Genomic DNA, 22,365 nt, shown 5'->3' with positions numbered 1-22,365 from the left:
GCAGCCTATCAAATTTTTACCAACTGCTGAAATGCCCTAAAAAAATTAGAAACCACTCAACATAATAGTTTTAATCAATGACAATTTAAATCACTTTTGTCAGTTTAAAATAACTTCTCAATATATAATTAAACTTCAATATCAGACCCAAACAATTTTTTGAAAAGTAACAATGAAAATTTTTGCTTCTATAGAGATTTGACCTCTCTCATTCAAATTCAATTACTCCCAAATAGATTGATTGATTTATCTGGGAGGCCAGGGTGGAAAGAGGGGAAGAGAGGGAATAACAAGCACTTCTCAAATTTTTCCATTTCCTCTTTAAATTAAATTTGGACTTGGAAAGCCCCAACTCCAAGGGGTGCTTTTTCAAAATATTCTGTCTACTGATGTTTATGTACATCTGGGTAGCTACCTGGCCAAAGGAGAAACAGAATTTAATAAAGCTTATCTTTAGCATCTCAATGAGGAGAGAGGAGGCTGGAAGGCAGCCCTCAGAGCCCAGGGACAGGGCACTTCTCATGCACCAGCCCCTGGCCCTTCGCCACTCACTCCTTACTAGGAGGCTGTGCTCACTGTCTGGTAGAGAAACAAACCCAAAGGCTGAGTAACCAGAGAACTGGAGGACATAAATAAGCCAAGATGTGGAAAATCATCCCTTCTGCTGCTTGCCGTATATAGTTTCAAATGCTGCTACTGAGAAGACAGAAATTTAATGAGATTCACCTACTAGGCAGGAAGTGAAAGACATTGCCACTAACCACTGTGAAGTTCCCTGTTCTACTTTCCTCTGCTTCCCACCTTCTGATAAGCCCATGCCTACAATTTTAAAATGTCCTAAACTCCCTGTCTTACAATCTCAACAAGACTTCTGCTCTATTTTCTCTCTGGGGGACCTGTGGGTACAGTGGAAAGAGAATGAATGAACTTTGGAATTAAGCTGGCTAGGTTATCAAAGATAGAGATACATAGAGATAAACACTCACACACCTCCCAGTGATTCTGCTCCTCTGATTAAGTGCTGACTGACATATTAGCTATGTGACGCTGGGCCAACTGTTTAACTGCTCTGGGCCTCCATTGCCTCACTGGAAACTACAGCTTGCTAGGACTCTGAGCAATAAGTATAAAAATGCATATGAAGCGCACAACTGGAAGCCGGCATGTCGCAGGCACTCAACATGACTTCCCATTTCTTTCCCGCTACGTCCTCACATTCCCAACAAACATGAACACTGCCTGAGATGCCAGCAGGTGACCACAGCTGTTGACTGGTCAGGCCTCGGGGCACCCTGGCAAATCTGTACTCTGTTCCCTTTCCTTTTTAGATACCTTATGCTTCCCGAGTGTTCCCTTTCATCGAGAAGGTTGCTGTGCAATTTAGGTGAGAGTTTTCTTATGTTCCTGGGTGCTGCTCAGAGATCCATGGAAACACAATCTTACTCGAGGGGGTGGATTTCTCGTGTGGATGGAGGATTACACGCATCAGGTGCTGAATTTTACGCCCTGGTGAAACTCTTCAAATTCTGGAGCAACTGGCTCTGTTATCTCTCAGGACTGGCACCCTCAGGTCCCCCTTTGAACCTGGTAAGGCACCTACCTGTCTCAGCAATGAAACGCAGGCAACCAACCAAAATCTCCCAGCCAATACATAACGCACGTCACTAGCAGCCAGGTCCCCCTGAAGGATGGCCGAAGGAAATACAGGTCTGCTAATACAGACTCCGGGGAGATACATTATCCACCCTGCTTCCTTCCTAACATGCTCTGGTTTCTGTGAAAAAGTAAAGGCCAGAGTGACAAGCCGGTTTAAAAGCTGTCATTGGACTCTTCTCCGGCGTGAAGAACAGCGTGTGTTTCTATGGAGGAGACGGTCACAGCTGGAAGGCTTCCAGATGCTTATTACCGGGACCTGGAGAGGAGCTGCTCAAGCTGAGAAGCGCTTGCTGACGTCAGATTCCAGGTCGTGGAAACCCCAATTGGCCAAGAAGGTGTACATACGCTTATTATTATTTTTAAACCACTCAGCGAGGTGGCCATTAAGAGGGGGAATATGGTGGCAAGGCATCCCTGGTGCCTAGTTATATAAAAACAAGAGTTTGCGACAGGACAAGTGACAGATCCTCTTAGGTTTCCATTAAAAATTCCTGCTCTAAGCTCATCATTGGCGGCAACACTTTTATCAGCTCCGCGGGCGGCTTCCTGCTCTGACCCCAGAAGGTTCCTTTTGTGGTGACAGGAATCCTCTCAAGAAAAAAAAAAATACAACAACAAAAACTGTTACGTTCACGAACGCGTCTTCCCTTTTTCCAAGCCTGATTTATACAGGATATGTCAGAAGACATCTGAAATCCCCCAACCTGTTACAAGAACTCACCAACCACTAAAATAAATTAAAACTTGGAAAGTGAAGACACTGAAACTCGGCCCAAGGTTTTAAACTAGAAAAGGGCCGCGGGGGGGCGAGGGGGAGGACGGCGATAGCGCACCGGGTGTCCGCTGTCACGATCTTCCGCTCGCGGAGCCTTGGAGGGCGAGGGCGGCAGCCAAAGGGTTCGCGGGGCTCCGGGTGCCTGCCCGGAGGAGGCGCCCCAGAGGAAGGCAAGACCCGGCCGGGTCCCTGCACCGGGGACCACTCAGAGGCGGGGACGGGGGTAACAGGTCCTCAGAGGAGCCGGCGAGAGGAGTGAAGGCGGGAGCCGCGCCGGCGCGAAGGGGGGACCCAGCCAGCGCCACGCGCCGCGGCCGCCCGGGACAGCCCGGAGTGCAGCGCCGGCGCCGGGGGCTGAGCCCGGACTGGAGCTGCGCGGGGCGCCGCGGGGCGCCGCGGGGCGGCGGTCTCGATCCCTGGCTCCTCCGGCGAGCCCCAGCCCCGACGGGAAACTCACCCGGGCCCACGAGCGGCGAGCTCACGGTGCCTGCCACAAAGACCGCGGCGGCGAGGACGGCGAAATCCGGGAATCCCCGCGAGGCCATCGCCGCGTCCCTTCGCCCTCTCCCCCGAGCGCCGCGTCCCGGGATCTGGCAGACCGCGCCGCTCCGGAGCTGGCGGGCGCGCGGACTGGCCAGGCTCGGCCCCCGCGCGCGGCGAACCCCGCCCTGGACCCGCCCCTCCAGCCCCACCCACCTGGACTCCGCCTGGCGCCTCCGCGCCCAGCCGCGGGCCCGCCTGCACCGCGCGAAGCCAGGACGTGGCCCCGCCCCCGACCGCCCGCCGCAGCCTGGCCCCGCCCCTCGCTTGCTTGTTTTCCGTGTGGTCACAGCTTCAACGGCCCGATTCGGAAAGGCCCCGCCCCTCTGCCCCGCCCACAGCGTCCCGGCCCCGCCCCCTCTCTCCTCGCCCTCTTCCTTTCCGAGAGGGTTTTACCGCCACTGCGAGGACGGACTGCGCGGGAGCCCAGGGCGGGGGCTGAGTCAGCTCACCCTCCCCGGCTCTGGTACCAGGCGGGCGTGGGAAAAGGAAAACAGCGGGTCGGGAAGTTCTGGATGCAGACATGGCTAGCATGGGCGTGGGCACGCTCTTTTTCCTCTGGTGGCATCTCTATTCAGCTGGCATTCCCCTGGGTGCTGCTCTGGATGTCAAATTCCACTGTTTGAAAATTGAGAGAACGCAAATCATTTAAATTTCTTCCTATCTCTGCTTCCATTTAAGCTACTCCTATTGGGGGGGGGAGGACCTGTACATACCTCCAGGAATAAATCGCCTTTTTAAAAAAATTATGTGCTACATTACACCTTGCAAATACTTCCACAAAGTATTTCTTCTAGTGCTTAGTCACTTATTATCTCCTTATATCCTCATATCAGCTCTATGACAGTATCCCCATTTCACAGGCTGGGAGTAAACCCATGAAGGCCAGGCCTCAGGGACAAATTGGAATTAGCTCATCTTCATTAAGTTTGCTTCCTGCTGGGCCCTCAGCGCCTGGCTTAATGACAGCACACACTAAGGGGTCAGAAGTGATTTTTCAAGTTGAATCATCATCCCAAGCACTGATCTCGGATCCTTTCTCTGAGTAGTTATTTGTTATTTCACTTTAGAGACTTCTGTAGCAGGGTGGTCAGGCCTTGAGAAAATACTTAAGAACGCCAATAAGGCCATGGGGTGGGCACTGGGGGTGTTTACAGAACGGAGCACTTCCTTGGCCTGAGGACAGCGTTTAATTTTCAAAGGACTTCTTATCTTCTCTCTGAGTCCTCCAGCAGTCTACTAGACCTTTGCAAACATTTGCACTCATGTGGGAATTGCCGCTGACAGAGGCTCTAGCCCTGCAGGTGGCTGGGCCGAGTGATGGAGCCTCTGCCCTTTGAAGTCAAAGGCAGGCGCTGTGTGTCCTGTGCACAGTTGTCCTCACATCCTGCAGCCTGGCTGGTGAAGCAGTTTTATACCAACATAAGAACTGAGAACGGCTGCAGAGGAAAGAGGTCGGTGTAGGCTTCTCGCCAAAAAAGGAGAGAGTCCCGTGCTTCGAACTTACACTGTAAATTGTAAGTTATAGCCAGAACCAGCTATATCATTTGCAGAGCCCAGGGTAAAACAAAAACACAGGGCCTTTTGTTCAAACATTAAGAATTTCAAGACGGCAATAGTGTAGCATTAAGTCAATCATGGACCCCTCCTAAGTCTAGGACCTTCTAATGCTTGGACCAAAAGATCTATTCCAAATGTAAAATATTGTTTTAAAATTGAATAACGTTTCACTCTTTTCTCAGAGATTGAACTTTCTATTAAAAAGACAAGATCAGCCTGGCCAGTGTGGCTCAATGGTTGAGCATGGACCCATGAACCAGGAGGTCCAGGTTTGATTCCAGTCAGGGCACATGTCTGGGTTGCTGTAGGCTTGATCCCCAGTAGGGGGCATGCAGGAGGCAGTTGACTGATGATTCTTTTTCATCGTTGATGTATCTATCTCTATCTTCACTTCCTCTCTCTGAAATCAATTTTTAAAAACATTTTTAAGACAAAATCATTCTTAACAACATATTTTAATTGGATGTCTGTTGTGACTTTCCAAAAATAAAAATGCAATCCAGTATCTAAAATTGGAGGAAATCTCAGTAATCATCTACCAAGCCCCTTATTTTACAGATGAGAGATAGTTAAGTGACTTGCCTGACATCTTATACCTAGTAAGAGCCAGGGTTGGAAACCAAGTTGCTGAAATTTCCCTTCTCAGACTTTTCCGTAACACTTAGATGCTTGACACTCTCTCTATAGTTATCTTATACTGTCACACAACCCCAAATACTTGCCTTTGAACATCTTCTTAAAGGGAGGGAGAAAGGAAAGACCGAGGAAGGAAAGAAAAGATAGGAAAGAAGGGAGGGAAGGAGGGAGGGGGGAGGGGGGAGGGAGGAAGGAAGGAAGGAAGGAAGGAAGGAAGGAAGGGAGGAAGGATTAATTAATTAAGGAGCTCAAGCTTAAATTAAGTCTGTACTTGCAACTACAGACTTGTTTACACAATTTAAAAGCCCCACATATGCATAACTTAAAGCTTTTACTTATTGTTTTAAATTGGCCAGCAATTAAGTGTGAAGATTCCTATTCCATAGAAGTTCTTTTCTGTATTATGAAGGAGTTCTCTTATTTCTTCTAAGGAAGTAAAAATTGACATCACAAGACTAAATGGTCTTTCCATTATTTCAGAAATAAATGTAAAGCTTAGTAGGTAGAAATCATTACAACAATAGCTGTCATTTACTGACAGCTTGGATTTAGCCTGATCCTGCCGTGAGCACTTTTCCTGTGTTCCTTCATCACATCCTCACAAGTTTCTAGTTTGGGAAGTATTGTTACAGATCCTCACTTCGAAGCTGCGGAGACCAGGATTTGAGGGATTCAGGCATTTACCCCAAGTCACACAGCTGCTCCGCAGCCCTGCCAAGACTCCGGTCCAGGATCAGTTTGCTCCCGGCCTGCACTTCATCTGCTTCTACTGTTCTGCCCCTAAAATGCAGAATACTAGTCAGTCAGCTCTCCTTTTCCAGCATAAAGTCTTGTTCTGTCATTGCATGCTTAACCTAGCCTTTTTTAATTGTCAACAATTGCTTACACATTTTTTTCTCCAAGGAGAAAAATGTGTTTATGGGAATGGGTGATAAATAAGTTTCCGTGTTTTGTTGATTTTTTGTTTGTTTTTTAGGGGGTTATTTTCCAGTTCTCTCTAAGAATTTAATTACTCCCCTTAGTAGAAACCTTTCCTGTTTTCCTCTGTGCTGCTAAGGTGGTAATTTTCATCACCGCCAGTTAAATGTGTAAGACTCAGTTGGCTGCTATTCACTCTACTGTTGAAAATACTTCCGCAGAAGGTCTCTGTAGAATTCCTTTTTCCTGTGACTTAGATGTAGTCATCTTTATTTCTGAGAGGTTATATCCAGGAGAAAAGCTTGCAGTTCTTTAAGAAAATACATTTGCAGGGGAATAAAATGATCTTTTATAAAACCTCGGGTTATTTTGACCTGACACGTATGTCCTGTGTTCTTAGTCCTAGGCCGAGGGTAGGAGGTTGGAGGGGAGGGTCACTGCACGTTCAATGAAAGACCCTTCCCTTGCTTGCAGAAACGTTTTCAATCTTCCTGGAGAAAGGAAACAACCTCAGAGTGAAATGGAACTAGTCAAAGGCCCAGCGGTCAGGGAATAAAGCCCTGCCAGTGGCACTCTCTGTGCCTTTCAGCAGCTTCTCTTCAGTCAGTCTTCGTACCCACAAAATTCAGGGGGGCAACTGGCTGGTTTCTTAAAGTTCCCATCCAGCCCTTAGAGTTCACACCATAGTGAGTAACCAAATGATAAGGTTGATGGTGCTAAAGGCAGGCTAGACCAGTGGCCGGCAAACTGCGGCTCGTGAGCCACATGCGGCTCTTTGGCCCCTTGAGTGTGGCTCTTCCACAAAATACCGACTTCTGCACATGGGCCATGAAGTTTCAATCGCACCGTACGTGCGCGCCCGCATATGGTATTTTGTGGAAGAGCCACACTCAAAGGGCCAAAGAGCCGCATGTGGCTCACAAACCACTGGGCTAGACTGTAGGGCTTCTTAACATTATTGACATTGTTGGGTGGCTCTTCTGTGGAGTGTAGGATATTTAGCAACATCCTTCGCTTCTACCAACTAAACGCCAGCAGCACTGTCCCTCCAGTTGTAACAACCAAAAATATCTCCAGACATTACCAAATGTCCCTGAGGGACAAAACTGAGCCCAGTTGAGTACCGCTGGCCTAAAGGAATTCCAAGAAGATTATAAGGATTGCAACTGGAGGCTCTGAGCAAGGCTTCATGGAACAGGTGAGATTTGAGCTGAGTCTAAAGGAAGTACAGGGATAAATGGAGAGGTGAGGGAAGGGTGTGAGCACAGAGTGAAAGAATTTGCACAGTGATGAGAATGCATGAGGGAAAGAGGAGAGAATGGGTCGGCAAGGACTGTGGGTCACAGCTGAACATAATAGTTTCGGAGAACTGATCATTTCACATGCCCGTGAATTATCATAAGTATAATAAAGGGTTCTATCACCAAAATAGATTGTTTTAAGGATAGTTAGAAAAAATATGTTCATCACTCAATTAGCTATTTTTCTTCATACATCAGAAGCTACACATAGAGCAGTCTGAATTTTTCTGACATATTCAGTAGATGTCAGAGGAATTTGATCCTTAGGTTAGTGATGGTGTCCATCATCTCGGCCTCATTTCCTGGACCGCCATGTTGGGTTTTGTTTCATGAACATATCTTCTTCTGAAAATTTCGCTTAAGGAACTCAGAGCATTTGCTGGTAGGGCCTCAAAATCAGGTGTATGCACATCGATACAGTTGTTCTCAGGAAAGAGCAAAAGAGAATCACAGTGTGGAACCTTGTGGTTCTGGCCCAATAAAACCCACAAATGTACATTTAAGAGGACAAATTATAAAGTTCAAGTTGTCTGTCCTAGACAAGCTTCCTTCGGATTATAATTAACAGAAACCTCAACACTAGCTCAATAAACAGTACATTTATTATAGGGGTAAAGCGCTCTCATGGATATGAAAAGGGCCAGGCCCCAAGTCCTCAAACAATTCAGAACTGGGAACAGTAAATATAGAAAGTGAGGCTTCCCTATCCATCTCCCTGGGCTGACATATTATTGCCACTCCTACCTCTTAGCAAGTCCATGCTTCTTCTCTGTCTCACTATCTCCATCTCTGTCTGTCTCTGAGCCTGTTTCTCTGTCTCTCTCTTTCTCTCTCTCTCTGTCTCTGAGTCTGTTTCTCTCTCTCTCTCTCTGTCTCTGTCTCTGTCTCTGTCTCTGTCTCTGTGTCTCCCTCTCCCCATTTTTTTCTCTCTCTCTCTCTGCCATCTTCTGCGTATTTATTGCTTATTTGTCTTGGCCAGGGCCTCCCATGGCAGCTTTCCTTCCAGGCCCTGCTCAGCATGACCTCCACAGATTGGCTGTGGGTAGGTTTTCTGTGTCTCAGGACATGAGGCTGCCCATCAGACAGAGATGTTGGGCTGATAGGCTCTGTATGGGAAGGTATCATGGAAGCCCATAGAGTCAAGAGAAGTGACCATCAAGTCAAATGGGCCGAGTAGTCCCATAAAATAAGGACTGAAAAGCTATCCAGCAAATCAGACAACATGGAGGCAATGGAGGACCCTTGTGAATGGACACTACGGGGAGTGATAGAGGAGGAGGCCAGAGGGTAGCAGGTGAAGAAATGAAAATGATTGTAGAGAGTTCTCTTCCCAGAAGCTCAGCTGAGAGAGAAGAAAGAGTAGTAGACGGGACCTTCAGAGTCCAGAGAAGGCTTATATGGAATGGAATTGATGTTATAGGATAACTGGAAACAAAGATTGAAGAGGGAATACTAATGCAGCAAAGTCCAGAGGACACCTCTGATGGGATCAAGAGCATAGGAGATGTTGGCTTTGCAGAAAAAGCAGACACCTCATGCTCTGAAATTGAAGGGCAAAGACAGAAGAAAGGCACAAATATTTGCAGGTGGGAAATAGGAAGTTGAGGAAGTTATATTAATGGAGGCAAAGCCATCCCCTAACAATGGAAGAGATGGGAATGATACAAGGATTTTGAAGAGACTATGGTCCGAGTCATCAGTACAGGTGTCCAGGTTGTGTACTGCACAAGGGTATCATATATTAATTTATCCCAGGATGTGAAGGAAAGAGATTCAACCTCTTGATTAAATCTTGGAAAAGCAAAGGAGAGCCTCTACCTGCATAAAAACCCACACTGCACACAAGGCCATGCCCATTTGGAAGGGTATACACGAGCACTCTCACTGCTGTTCATGCACACATATGCCTGTGTCCTGTGTCCATCATGCTCTGAGCATCCCTTGAGATTTCTTCTCTCACCCACAGAAGCTTGATTCATGCTGACCAGACTCCACCCCTGCTTCTCTTTCCCTCGGGATGGGGACAGAGAAAGCATACAGTGTGCAATGGGGACCCAAAGTCAGGGGAGGGGAGTTCACAGGTCAAAAGAATTTGGACACAAATATGTGTGCAGCCAGGGATGCTTCCCCTTGGCAGTGTGGCAACCCTGTTTCCCTCACCCTCAGGGCAGAGGTCTGCAGTTTGTGCAATAACATCAGAACAAACTAGCTGGAGGAAGGGGCACTTTTTGCTGATTCTCAGAGATTCTGAGAGTGGTAAAGGTTTGCATGAAGAGAACGGGAGAGCTGCCAGTGTGTGCACTGCTGTGCATCACGAGGGTAGAGCTGGGGTTGGAGCCATGAATTTTTGATGGGCCAATCTGCACGATTGAACAATGCTCTTGAACTGTGCCTAGCAGCCCAGGGGTAAAAATGAAGAAGGCAGCTTACGGGATGGATCCAGGTTTACGTTGTTATTTTCGGTAATCTTGAAGTGGAATTTAGCATTTCATTCAACTATGAATGTAGGCAACAGACCACCATGCCAACAACACTGTCACCAATAAAAATCAAAGATACTTTCATATTAATTATAGGTATGCAGATACTCAAAATATTATTTATTCCCATTATTATTTTGAAATTACTTTGAAACTTAAAATTACACATTAAATGGCAAGATTTTTACTTAAAATCTTGTCATTTAATGTGTGATGCAGCACACATATCACAATTTTTTTAATATCTCAAGAAAAACAATTTAAAATATGATGTTACATGCAATAAACACCAATTATTCAAGAAAAATGATATTACATATAATACTAGAGGCCTAGTGCACAAAATTCATGCGGGGGGGGCGGCGGGGGGGGGTCCTCAATCCAGTCCCTCAGCCTGGCCTGCACCCTCTCCAATTGCTGGCTCCTAACTGCCCACCTGCCTGCCTGCCTGATCGCCCCTAACTGCTCCTCTGCCAGCCTGATTGCCCCTAACTGCCCTCCCCTGACAACCTGGTTGCCCCTAACTGCCCTCCCCTGCCGGCCTGGTTGACCCTAACTGCCCTCCCCTGCTGACCTGATCGCCCCTAACCGCCTCTGCCATGGCCCCTGCCACTGTGGCTTTGTCTGGAAGGATGTCCAGAAGATGTCTGGTCTAATTAGCATATTACCCTTTTATTAGTATAGATTACATGAATAAACATTAATATTTCAAGAATAAAAGGATTTTAAGTATAATAATATTAGCAAAACTGCACTAACATAGTATGATATCACCATATCACAATTTTTTAAAAATTGGTTTTCCTTGTATTCTGTTTTATGTATTTGAAAATATGACCCTGAGAAGAGTTTCCATAGAACTAGGCCAGGCTGCCAAAGGGATCCTAGGCACATATGCGCATGCACACACACACACACACACACACACATACACACACACACACTCACGTGGAAGCACTGAGCCAGGCCTGCCTTTGCATGACCATACCCACTGAGGAATGCTCGTATGCAAAGATTATCTTCTCTGATGCTGCTTCTCTAGAAACAGCTGCAGTTATAACCAAGGCTTGGGGGATGTAAGCAAGCTTATCTAGCTAGTTATCTAGATACACGTTTCTGTACATGCCTTCTGTGGGGGTATTTCTTTCCTTGCCCATGAATGAAAAATAGAGCAAGCCCCATGATTTTCCTGCTACCTTCAAGGTAATAAAAGCTACTCTAGACATGAATTAAAAGTCCAGTTGTCTGAAATATTACAAACTCCTCCCTCTCCCCGGCAGACAGGATGCCTGCCCTGGAAAGGTGGTGTCATCAGTGAAGTGACAGTGTGAGGAGTCACCCAGGGGCATGCCTCCATTTCCCCTGCTGCTGGAAGAATGGCCCTCAAGGTCCTCAGCCCAGGGCTCTCTGGAAATTGCCCTCAGCAAAAGGAAGCTGCCTCCAGGCCATTTTTATTGATTTTTAGAGAGAAAGGGAGAGAGAGAGAGAGCGAGAAAGAGAGAGAGAGAAACGTTGATGTGAGAGCAAAACATCGATCTGCTGTCCCTTGGGATCGAGCTGGCAACCCAGCATGTGCTATGACCAGGAATCGAACCGGCAACCCTTTGGTGTACAGGATCATGCCCAACCAACTGAGCCAACCCAGCCAGGGCAGAAGGGGACTTATAAGTGGAAGAAGCCAGCCAAACAATAACAGTAATCAGAGACATATGTGACTAATCAGAGAGAAGAAAGACACAGAGAAGTGCAATGTTGCTGGCTTTGAAGACAGGGGAATGAGGCCAGGAGCCAAAGAATGTGGGAGGCCTCTACACACTAGAAAGGACAATGGATCACATTCGCTCCTAGAGCCCCCAGGAAGAAAAGGAGCCTTGTTCATGCTTTCATTTAACCCCTGGGAGACCCACTTCCTATGTCTACCACACAAAACTGTAAGATAGTAAATTTGTTCTGTGTAAGTTGCTAAATTTGAGGTAACTTGTCACAGCCGCAATAAGAAACTAATACAACTAGGTAACTCAAACTCTACGATGGTTCTTGGAGGGTTAGTGGAGAGAGACGAGACCGAAAACTTCTTAAACCCAGCTCCATGGGTCTTGCTCTGAAAAGAACATCTGGTTGTGTCAGCATGAATTGAAAGCTATTGCCTTTGAACACCAACATAGTGCTGGGGTCTAGACCAGCAAGGGCTCACAGAGTCTTGGAAAAGGATCCACAACTTTCAAAGAGTCCAGTCATCATCAGTACTGATGCAGGGACCAAAACAAAGATATAGATGCACTGACCAGACCCTCTTTTTCCCCATTCTCTCTCCCAAGAAATTAGAAGATGGTCCCCATATCGTATCACCCAAATTATGAGAAAAACAGCATCAGGTTACAAATGCTGAAACAGGTTTTATCTGTCACTGCAGTCCTGGTATTGAGCACAGTGCCATGGTCCCATCGTGCACCAATAAATGTGTTCACATAGTGTCTCGGACTTTCTTTGAGATGTGAATAAATTCAGCAGATCCGCGATAAGCCGTGTGAATTTAAATGACAACCTAAGCCCGGATCATGATGCCAAGTTCCAGGGAACTCAAAAAGAGATGAATAATGATGTTTTTCTCTGCTAAATCTTATCATAATTTCTGAGTTGGAAGCATAAAGAAAAAAAATTAGTTCCAATATTCCTAACACCTGCATTCCACTGATTAAAGCTTTATTCTCAAAACTGACATTTGCAAATGCAGTGCAGCTTGTTTCCTCATTCCTTCTCTTAGAGTTGAGGGCTGTCAGGAGTGATGAGCAATCTGGTCATGGCCATGAGGGAGCAAAATGCTGCTTGGAGAACTCTGTTTCTAGACTCTTCTTAAGCAGTTGGCAGCTAAATTGGGGGTGGTGATGGTAGGTGAGTGGGGGATTGGAATGTTGTTTAGTTGCAAAATATTGTGAAATGGAACAGACATCTCCACAAGGAGATTAAAATGAAAACTTTAAATTATTGGATCATCCAATGACCTGGAGGTGACCTGGCAGGCTCTGCATTGATGGGAAAGGTCCTTTGTCTGGATGAGGGCATTCTCCAAGCAGCCAGACATGCAGCTCCAAGGCGAGATGACTTTTAGGATCATGGCAGGAAATTGCACCCATCGTGGTTTGGAGGAACACTGCAAAATGGAGGAAATGTGCTTTTAGGGTCTTCACAAATTACTTACTTCACTCTCTTCACAAATTGTTTGATTCACTCTCTTCTAATCATTCCGCTGCCTGTCCTCAAGAAGTGTTTCCAGCTTAAGATTATGCCTTTTCCCGCTCCTAAGTCAAAAGCCAGTGCTACTGGTCTCAGCCAGATGAAAGGGGATTCAACAACTCACTGTCAGTTCTCCCAATAGGTATTCTTATTTTCGCTAGGAATTTAACCTTTAAACAAGTCACTTCATTAATAACGTTTGCAACTGCTTACATTTTTACAGTCTCTAAATAACTCCAAAGTGTCCATGTATGTGGTACAGTCCTTGAAAAGCAGAGGTTGAAGAAAATACTATAAAGTTTGATTTATAATAGCAAGCATTAAAGCACTTATGCATGTACATGTTCCATTTGTCTTTATAGAAATCATATACATGTGTTATAAATATATCTAAAATGTGGAGTGTGTGAGACCCATCATAAAGCTGCTAAAATTTCTACAAGGCTGAATCATCCGTGAAATGACAGCTAAGAACTGCCTGAGCATTGAGAAAGGGCTTGCTAAAGCTGATTGTATCAAACTTACCTGTAAAAAACTTAAGATGTAAATTTTGAAATCATCAAAATTAAGTAAAGAAAATGGTTTTTTTAAGTGACTTGATTATTTTTACTTCAATAAAGGCGAGCTTTTGGACTAAGTTGCTTTTTATGCTGTGACACTTTGATTTCTCTGTTTGAAACCATTTTCTTATTCTGATCTACAGACGGCCTGGCACGTTGCTATTTGCTTTAATATCACCTTCTGCAGTGCTGCCAGCCCACAAACTTTTATCTGAATCACACTCGTTAGATCCCTGATGGGTAACAAGAATGAACTCAGCCTGAAGACAGATCCTAGACCTGGAGATTGCTATCGAAACGCTTTTAATGTCAGCAACCTTTCCATTACTCACTGAGACAAAAATAGGAATTCACCCATAGTTTTTTTGTGCCTTAGATTTTATTCACTACCTGCTCCAAACCTCAAATATTTGTACTTTTAAAAAATATTTTTTCCTCTAGCAACTTAATAGTTCATGCTTATTGAAAACAAATATGGAAAAGTATAAAAAGCACCATTAGCTAATGGCTGAGAAGTTACCATGTTGTATACATTTGGGTATCATAATGTATTGAGAGGTGTGTGTGTGTGTGTGTGTGTGTGTGTGTGTTTTAACTAATATCATTAGCATATTCTCATGTCATTAAATAGTCTCTCAAAACATGACGTCAGTAACCGTAAACCATTAACTCCTGTGGACTTCTACATTAATTCCTATAATAATGCCATGATGAATACTCTTGTTCATTAACCATTCGCTGCATCTCTATGTTTTTAAGGATGTATTTCTAGAAGTAACTTTAAAAATTCCTCATGTTCTTCTCAAGACTGAAGTAAAGAAAATCCCACTTCATACAGGATGCTTCTTAATTCTTCTTACCCACTAGCCTGTCTAAGGCAATGAAATCCAGAAGAACTTCTGGTGATAGCAAGAATATTCCATTTCCGTACTGTATAATATGTAGCCACTAGTCACGTGGGTGGCTATTGAACACTGGAAATGTGGCTAGGAGTACGAGGAACTGAATGTTAAATTATATTTTGTTTTAATTATGAACTTAAATGGCTAGTGAGGACCACATCGGACAGCACAATAGGAAAAAATAGAACATATTGATTGTGCCTGGAGTTTACCAAATAATATCTTTTAAATTTGGCTTCAAGTGCAAAATTCACGTTCTCTGTAATCACTAGCATTTGAAACCCTAATTTTTAAGCTACAGCACCTCCTTTCTTCTCTTATTTAGTTTAATAACAGGCTTCAGTGGGTGGTCATAGATAAATGACAGGTAACAACCTAGTCAGCCTGTATCTTTACAGAAGTTGAGGTGAATTTAATTGCCACAAAGCACCTAAAGACGCTTAAGAAATAATGTTTGACAAAGACCAATTATGTCATTCAGATTTTCAGAAGTAGCTTGAGATGTAATAAAACATGACATGACTCAGAACACTAGAGAGATTTGAAAGGCAAATTACCCCAAGTATTGTTAAATATTCCATGTTCTGGAAAAAGACGCACAGAAATGAGCTCAATTTGAGTTGTTAGTTCACAACTAAACAGAAATTAAACACGATTTTTGGCTCTTGTTTATGTTTGGGAGAAATTTTACCAAGATATACATTTTCAGGAAAACGCTGTCTCTGAAATATGATTTTACCGAATTCAGTCCTGTCACCAACTCCTTCACTGTTGAGTCAGCCAGCACCAATGAGGACATCAGCATCATCTTATTTTTTCCCACGCTGAACACTCTTCCTGCCTCCTAGTACCTTTGATCTAAAGATGACTTCTACTCATCATCCAACCCTATGACGTTGGAAGTGAGTAACATTAATTGCACCCTTACTAGTCAAATCTATCTTCACCTCTACACTAGAAACTCCTTGAGGGTGTTTTCTTCATCACTATATCTGCAGTGACTCTTATATATAATGTAGGTGCTCCATAAATATCTGATGAATGCTTGAGTGCATTTAATCTTCACAACCACCAGGTGAGAAGTGGGTTTTCATCCCTACAATGGATGGGGAAAGTGAGGTTCAGAAACAGCTAAGAGGTGGAAGCAGTGAGAGTTGAAATCAGGTGCCTGACTCCAAGTCCACTGTTCTTTTGATTCTATGAGAGCTGCCCTCTCATTTTTCTTCTCTAGGATGGCATTGAACATTCATCTCTCTTTCCTTAGCCTAAGAGATCCTCAAGCAATGAAAGCAATTCCAGTAAGAACAGGACTGCAATGAAAACAGCTTTGGTTACAGGAGAGATAAATGCAAAAATGGAGCTATCTCTAGAACCAAATGCTCTTCTCATTCAGAGTGAATTACCACACTCTCCAATCTGAAAAAATAAGACCAGAGAATGCAGCTTTCTTTCTTTGTAATAGTTTGTAATGTGACAGCTCGATTTAACCACCATAAAAAAGTAATCCATGTAGACTGCTGTGAAACTTCAGTAATTACCATTGACTCACTACTATCCCATGGATGCTGCTTTAGTTAACCCAATTATATAGCTTTTTATATAACAACATATTTCACCCAACTAGAATGAGAATGGATTTCAGATGCACCCCCTTTCCCTGCCATATCTTTTTTCAGATGTAGGAAGTGAGATTCAGAGAAGTGAGAAGGCTTGTCTAAGCCACACAGCATTGGGGTGAAAACAAGGCGATCATGCTTCTCTGCCCAGTGGCCTGTCCACTCTACCAATGACCTCCAGACACCAGGCTGCCGAGGGGTGCCATCTATGACCTGGTTCTTACCAGTCCAATGAAGTGAGAATGCTGTCAGGACAGTGAGCTCCACATTATAATTATTAAAGTTTGTAATGTATTATTTGCTCACTTGTTTACTACCAGTCTCCCTCAATAACATATTAGCTTTGTCTATCAGGAGCTGGCAGTCTCGTGACAATTCTTCCTTTTGCACCTGGCAAATGTCTACCGAGCCTTCAAAATTTGGCTCAAGCATCAGCCCGAGACACCTTCACTGATCTCAGCAGTCAGAGTAAGAGCTGCCTCCTTGCAGCATCTACAGTTGGGTTTCTTTTCTACAGCTTCTATCTGATGAAGGAATGAGTCTTATATGCCTTATTCTTTTCAATTCTAAGGACTTTTTCATAATATACATTTGGGGTTGCTAGGGCTGCTGCAACAAGGTACCAACAGAACTGGAGTGTCTCATGGTTCTGGAGGCCGGAAGACTGAGATGAAGGTGTTGCAGGGCCATGTTCCCTCTGAAGCCTCTAGGGGAGGGCCCTTCCTAGCCTCTTTCAGCTTCCGGGAGCCCCAGACTTTCCTTGGTCTGTGGCAGCATAACTCCAACCTCTGCTTTCGTCTTCACATGGCTGGATTCCCTGGGTGTCTGTTCCCCTTCTCCTAGGACACCAGCCCTATTGGATCAAGTTCTCACTCTACTCGAGTGTGACCTCATCTTAGCTAATTACTTCTGCAATTACTATATTTCCAAACAACGTCACATGTTGATGTAGCAGGGGTGGAACATATCGTTTTAAGGAAGACAATTCAACTATAAACAATATATATCAACATATGTTTACTTCAGTTCCCAGTTCTAGCTCAAAGTGAACCGAGCTGTGGAACCAATAGCCAGATCAAGAAACAACATGATCAGCACCCCAAAGTTCTGTCATGCTCTCCTCCACTCACATGCCCCCACCATCACCAGTACTATTATCCTGCCTAAGAGAATGGATTCATTTTTCCTTTTAGTCCTAATTCATGTACATTAAATTTATCTTTTAAAGTTTAAATTTCAGTCGTTTTTGCTATATCCAAAAAATTGTGCAACCATCACCATATCTAATTCCAGAACATCTTCATCACCTTGAAAAGAAACCCATACCCATTAGCAGTCATTTTCATCACCCCTGGTTATGCCAGCCCCTGATAACCACTAATCTACTCTCTGTCTCTCTTGGTTTGCCTCTTCTGAACATCCAGTTCATACCAATGGAATCACATGTGTCTGACTTCTTTCATGTTGTATAATGTTTTCAAGGTTCACCCATGTGGTAGCATGTCACTGTTCTTTATTTGGCTTTATGACTATATAATATTACACTGTATGCGTATACCACTCATTGTTTATCCATTCTTCATTTGCTGTACACTTGGATTATTTCCACTTTTGAGTAATTATGAATAATGCGGCTATGAAGATTTTTGTAACTTTTGTGTGGATATATGTCTTCAATTCTCTGGGGGATGTACTTATGTGTTTTTGCACCCTAATCTTCCAGCACAGATATCAATTGGTAGATACCAGTTGGTTGATTAAAAATTAAATGTAGCCCTAACTGGTTTGGCTCAGTGGATAGAGCGTCGGCCTGCGGACTGAGGGGTCCCAGGTTCGATTCCGGTCAGGGGCATGTACCTTGGTTGTGGGCACATCCCCAGTGGGAGGTGTGCAGGAGGCAGCTGATCGATGTTTCTCTCTCATCGATGTTTCTGGCTCTCTGTCTCTCTCCCTTCCTCTCTGTAAAAAATCAATAAAATATATTTTAAAAAAAATTAAATGTAATGCTGGCCTCTGACAAGGCTAGCCTGTCCTCCACCCGGGAGTAATTGGGACATGTAGCTCTCCTGTGTCTGAATCACACGGTTTATTTACATTCATCCTCCCTAATAATCCTCCCTAATAATCCTTCCTAATCATCGGCTTTTCCCCATCAGTACCAGTGCAGGAAGTGACACTCTGCTCATGTGCTCAGACAGCGTCATCTGGAATCACAACGGAAGGCCATGTGCTTAACATAACAGACTGAAACATTTGGGAAAGTGCTTTATAAGATAAAGGTAAATTACTTTCCAAAATAATTACACCCTTTTATCACTAGTGTTTTAGGAGTTCCTTTGTTTATATTCTTCCAGTTTCTACCCTTCTTTTTGCTACTTTTCATTACTATAATCAATTAATTATTATTTTGTGGTTTTGGTGTATATTTCCTGTCAGACAATCTTTTCATATTTCAAATCACTGGGATACTTCTTATGTTCTCTTCACTATTTTTAAAGTTTTGCTTGTGACATTTTGGTGTATTAACTATCAGAAATGGATTTTTGCATCTGATATGAAAGGGAGATTCAATTTTCACTTTTTTCCACATGGGAAAGCACCATCTCCTGGCATCATTTATGGAATACATTCCCCTTTGCCCACTGATCTGACTGGCTACAGTGGTCACATCTCACTTTTCACCTTTGTTTAACTGTACAAGGGCTTTCTATTCTGTTCTTCTGATCTCTTGTCAATCCCTGTGCCAGCAATACACTCTCAAAATTGTAGCTTTATAATAAGTTTTAATATCTCTTTTAGCAAGTTTCTATTCTTTGTTCTTCTTTGGAAGTATCTTGACTATTCCTGGAAATTTGGTGGCTTTGGGTTTTGTTGTTGTTTTGGCAATTTGTTTCTTTATTCAAGTTTTAGGCTCAAGTTGATAAGGTTCATGAAAAACCTATTGCAATTTGGAGTTTCCAATGGATCAAATTTGGGAAAATCTAGACATATTATGTTTTCCTTGCCATTAACATGGTATATCTCTACCTTTATTTAGGCCTTATTTTATGTTTTTCAATAAATTTTTATAATGTCTTTCTAAAGGTGTTGTCCAACTTTGTTAGATTTATTCACCGGTATCTTGATTTTTTCTTCTTTTGGTTGCCACTAGACACAGACTCCGAGACAACTGGTTTAATTAGGAGCTCATCCCAGGAAACTCTGGTGGGGAAATAGGGAAGTGCGACGGGAAGTCAATAAGTGATGTGTTTCCAAGCGACGTTCTACTGTGTGTTATTGGAGCTCAGTCCCACTGGAGACTCTGGGGACAATGAAGAGCATACCTGAGTCTCCTGCTGAGAGAGGGGGGAGGTGGGCTCCCTGTCTGCCATCTCCCATCTGCCACTGGTTGGGGCACAGTGTGTGTGGGAGTGGTGATGGGTGTCGGTGATGGTGATGGTTAATTCTCCAGCACCTCTGGATACTCAAGAAAGCCCTTAGGGCTTAGACAAAGAGTTGCAAGTTCTGACAGTTGAAAGCGGTAAGAAACAAGTGCTGGAAGGAAATAGGAGTGGAGCTACATATGCATCCACTACAACTAACATACTGCCTAGTTCTGACATTCATTCCAAGTTTTCCATGTTCAAAGAAACATTTCACCAGTTTGCGGTTGAAGTCTGGCCTGCATTCCCATTCCCCTTTAAACGCCACGGTGCTACATCACTGGCTGACCCCTTTAGGAGTTCATTGCCATTCAGGTGCCCGCTTGCTCGCCGTGGAGTGGGAACACATTGCCTCACTTGTCATGTTAGTGTGTAGAACTTCCCTCCGTCTCCGTGTTGCAGCATCTTCTCTGACAAGATCTAAGGAGGATTGTTTTCCTCCAATGAACTCTCTCTGACAGGCCTGCACAGTTACGGGTTTGCCCACAGTCATTTTACTGTAATTGCTCTTGGAGTGGCCTCAAGAACCAAGTTACTACACCCATCCTGATTTAGGGGAGAGAGAGGGCAGCTCTGGGATTGGGTGAGATTTGGAGTTGGCTCCTCCCTCTTTTGAGAAGTGATTGATTTTCAGACCCACTTGGGCACTACAAGCGCCCATCTTCCCCTGCTATAGAACCAGAGGGTTTTCCTGCTTAGCTGCTTCAGGCTATCAGCCGCAAGAAAGCTGTGTCTAGGTTGATATTTTTAATTGTCAGTGTTAACATTTAATTCTATATTGTATAGAAAAGTGGTATAACATAAGATTCTGAGAGCAGACTGGCATCCAACCCCATGGGTTAAAATTCTGGATTTCCACACCTCATTTTCCATATCTGTAGAATACAGGAAATAATCATACCTCACAGAGCTGTCATGGGACTTGAATGGGTTAACACTGTAAGGCACTTGGAAAACTGCCTGGCACATAGCTAGCACTCAATAAATATTAGCCATTTTTCCATGTGGTTCTGATTAGAGCTTACATTTTCTTTTGATGTCAGGATTTTTTTTTTTTTTGACTGCCATTTAGCAACTAGAGAGTAAATGCAATAATTCTATTACGTTGTCATCTTAAGTAAAGCCAGAAGTTAAAAGAAAGAGACAGCTTACTTATGGCCTTAGCTGGTTTGGCTTGGTGGTGGTTAGAGCATCAGCAGGAGGACTGAAGTGTCCTGGGTTCAAGTCCGGTCAAGGGCATGTACCTTGGTCGCAGGTTCGATCTCCCGATCCGTTTAGGGCACGTGTGGGAGGCTACCAATTGATGGGTCTCTCTCATATTGATGTTTCTCTCTTCCTGTCTCTCCCCCTCCCTTCCACTTTCTCTCTAAAAAAATCAATGGGGAAAAAAAATCCTCAGGTGAGGATTAACAACAACAAAAAGAAGTGAGTTATTTGCTTTGTCACAGGCCATCACTAATTCAGGACTGAAATTGTTCTGACTTGGCGAAGGATGATTATCTTGTAAACCATCATCCTACTTCTCACCTCTTGCCTTTATGAACAGGAAAACTGCAGAATGAACTAGCACAGTCCTGAGTGGCCTCCTCCCTCTGCCAGTGAGTCACATTCATGCCAGGAGAGGAACAACTGCGAAAAGCTGGCAGGCTTCCAAATGCCTGGGAATACATTTGCCATTAGAATACAGGTGTTTATGTATGAAGACATTACTAGGAAGACGGAGTTTCCCTAAGATGTGCTCTGGCTTGTGAATGGCTTTGTTCTGCACGCTTGCCCCTAGGCAGGGATTTTCGGCTTCTAGTCTGAGTGAAGAAGCATTATGGTCACTGCTCTTAGAGCTGATTTCTGTCCATTGGCTCATCTGATACAACCATCTGGTGAAGCACAGGAAACAGGTAGTTGCATTCTCATCTCATACCTTACATACCTGTTCACGGTTAGGCTTGAGATTATACAGCTATTTATATTCAGTCCTAAAAGTAGGACCCACTGTTAGGGCCCTTAGGACTAGAACCATGCAGTTCACCTAAACCAAACCAAACAACAATAATAACAGCAAAAATACAAAGCAAGGCAACAGCCCTTTGAGTTTGCACCTGCTTTCAGTCTGATGTAGCCAAGAAGCTGCCTTCTCCTTTATAACTTCTTACAAGATTATCCAGGAACTTGAGAGCGTTTGCCTTCCCAGGACAGCTTGTCCCAGAGGCGTAGAAGGATCATGCCGATAAGCAAAACAGGCTTCCAGAGGAAGCGTCAGCTCTGAGGCGATCCCGGGATAACAGGCCGGATCTGAATAGGTTTAGCAGGAATAGGGGATCGCTCTGAGTGTTAGGGTGCCAAGAATACCAGGTGAGAGACAAAATCATGAGCTTTGGACTCAGGCCTTCAGCAAGAGTTTAACTCCCTGTGCTTATGTTCTCTTGCGTAAAAACTGAGGCCCATAACATCATGAGTACTTGCCTTATATGATAGTGAAGAGAATTAAGTACGATCATGTAACTTTAAAATAGGCAAAACTTTCTTAACTACCACACACAAAGAATTAGCATAAGAGAAAAGATTAACACATCGGACTTCATTAAAATGAAGAACTGAAAAACTTTTATTAACTGCTAAGCTACCATTAGCAGGTAAAAAAAAATATTAGAAAGTGTGCCAGGTTGCATTTTCCAGAAATGTCTGCGATATTTCCCATCTCCTATGCTCATTCAGAGCCTTGCCACTGTCCCATCAAGGTTTGCGCCCCAGGTATATGTCCCTCTCTC

General features: G+C 44.1%; 1 protein-coding gene across 3 annotated transcripts in view; it reads right to left on the bottom strand.

The window, feature by feature from the left end:
• The window catches only part of RELL1 (RELT like 1), a 76,523-nt gene extending 73,442 nt beyond the window's left edge, over window positions 1-3,081 (bottom strand). For 2 of the 3 annotated variants that reach the window (XR_009449792.1, XM_059673602.1), the window contains exon 1: window positions 2,889-3,081. Coding sequence is in view for 2 of the 3 variants with exons in the window: in XM_059673602.1 (XP_059529585.1) it covers window positions 2,889-2,976 (88 nt within the window). In the remaining variant the exon portion in view is untranslated. The remainder of the gene's footprint in view (window positions 1-2,888) is intronic. The other variant, XM_059673591.1, reaches the window with a different exon arrangement.
• Between the last annotated feature and the right edge of the window lie 19,284 nt (window positions 3,082-22,365).

Source organism: Myotis daubentonii, chromosome 1, assembly GCF_963259705.1.
Source record: "Myotis daubentonii chromosome 1, mMyoDau2.1, whole genome shotgun sequence".
Classification (NCBI taxonomy): domain Eukaryota; kingdom Metazoa; phylum Chordata; class Mammalia; order Chiroptera; family Vespertilionidae; genus Myotis; species Myotis daubentonii.
Note: the sequence above shows the minus strand (reverse complement) of the source record. Positions and strands in the feature narration are given on the sequence as shown.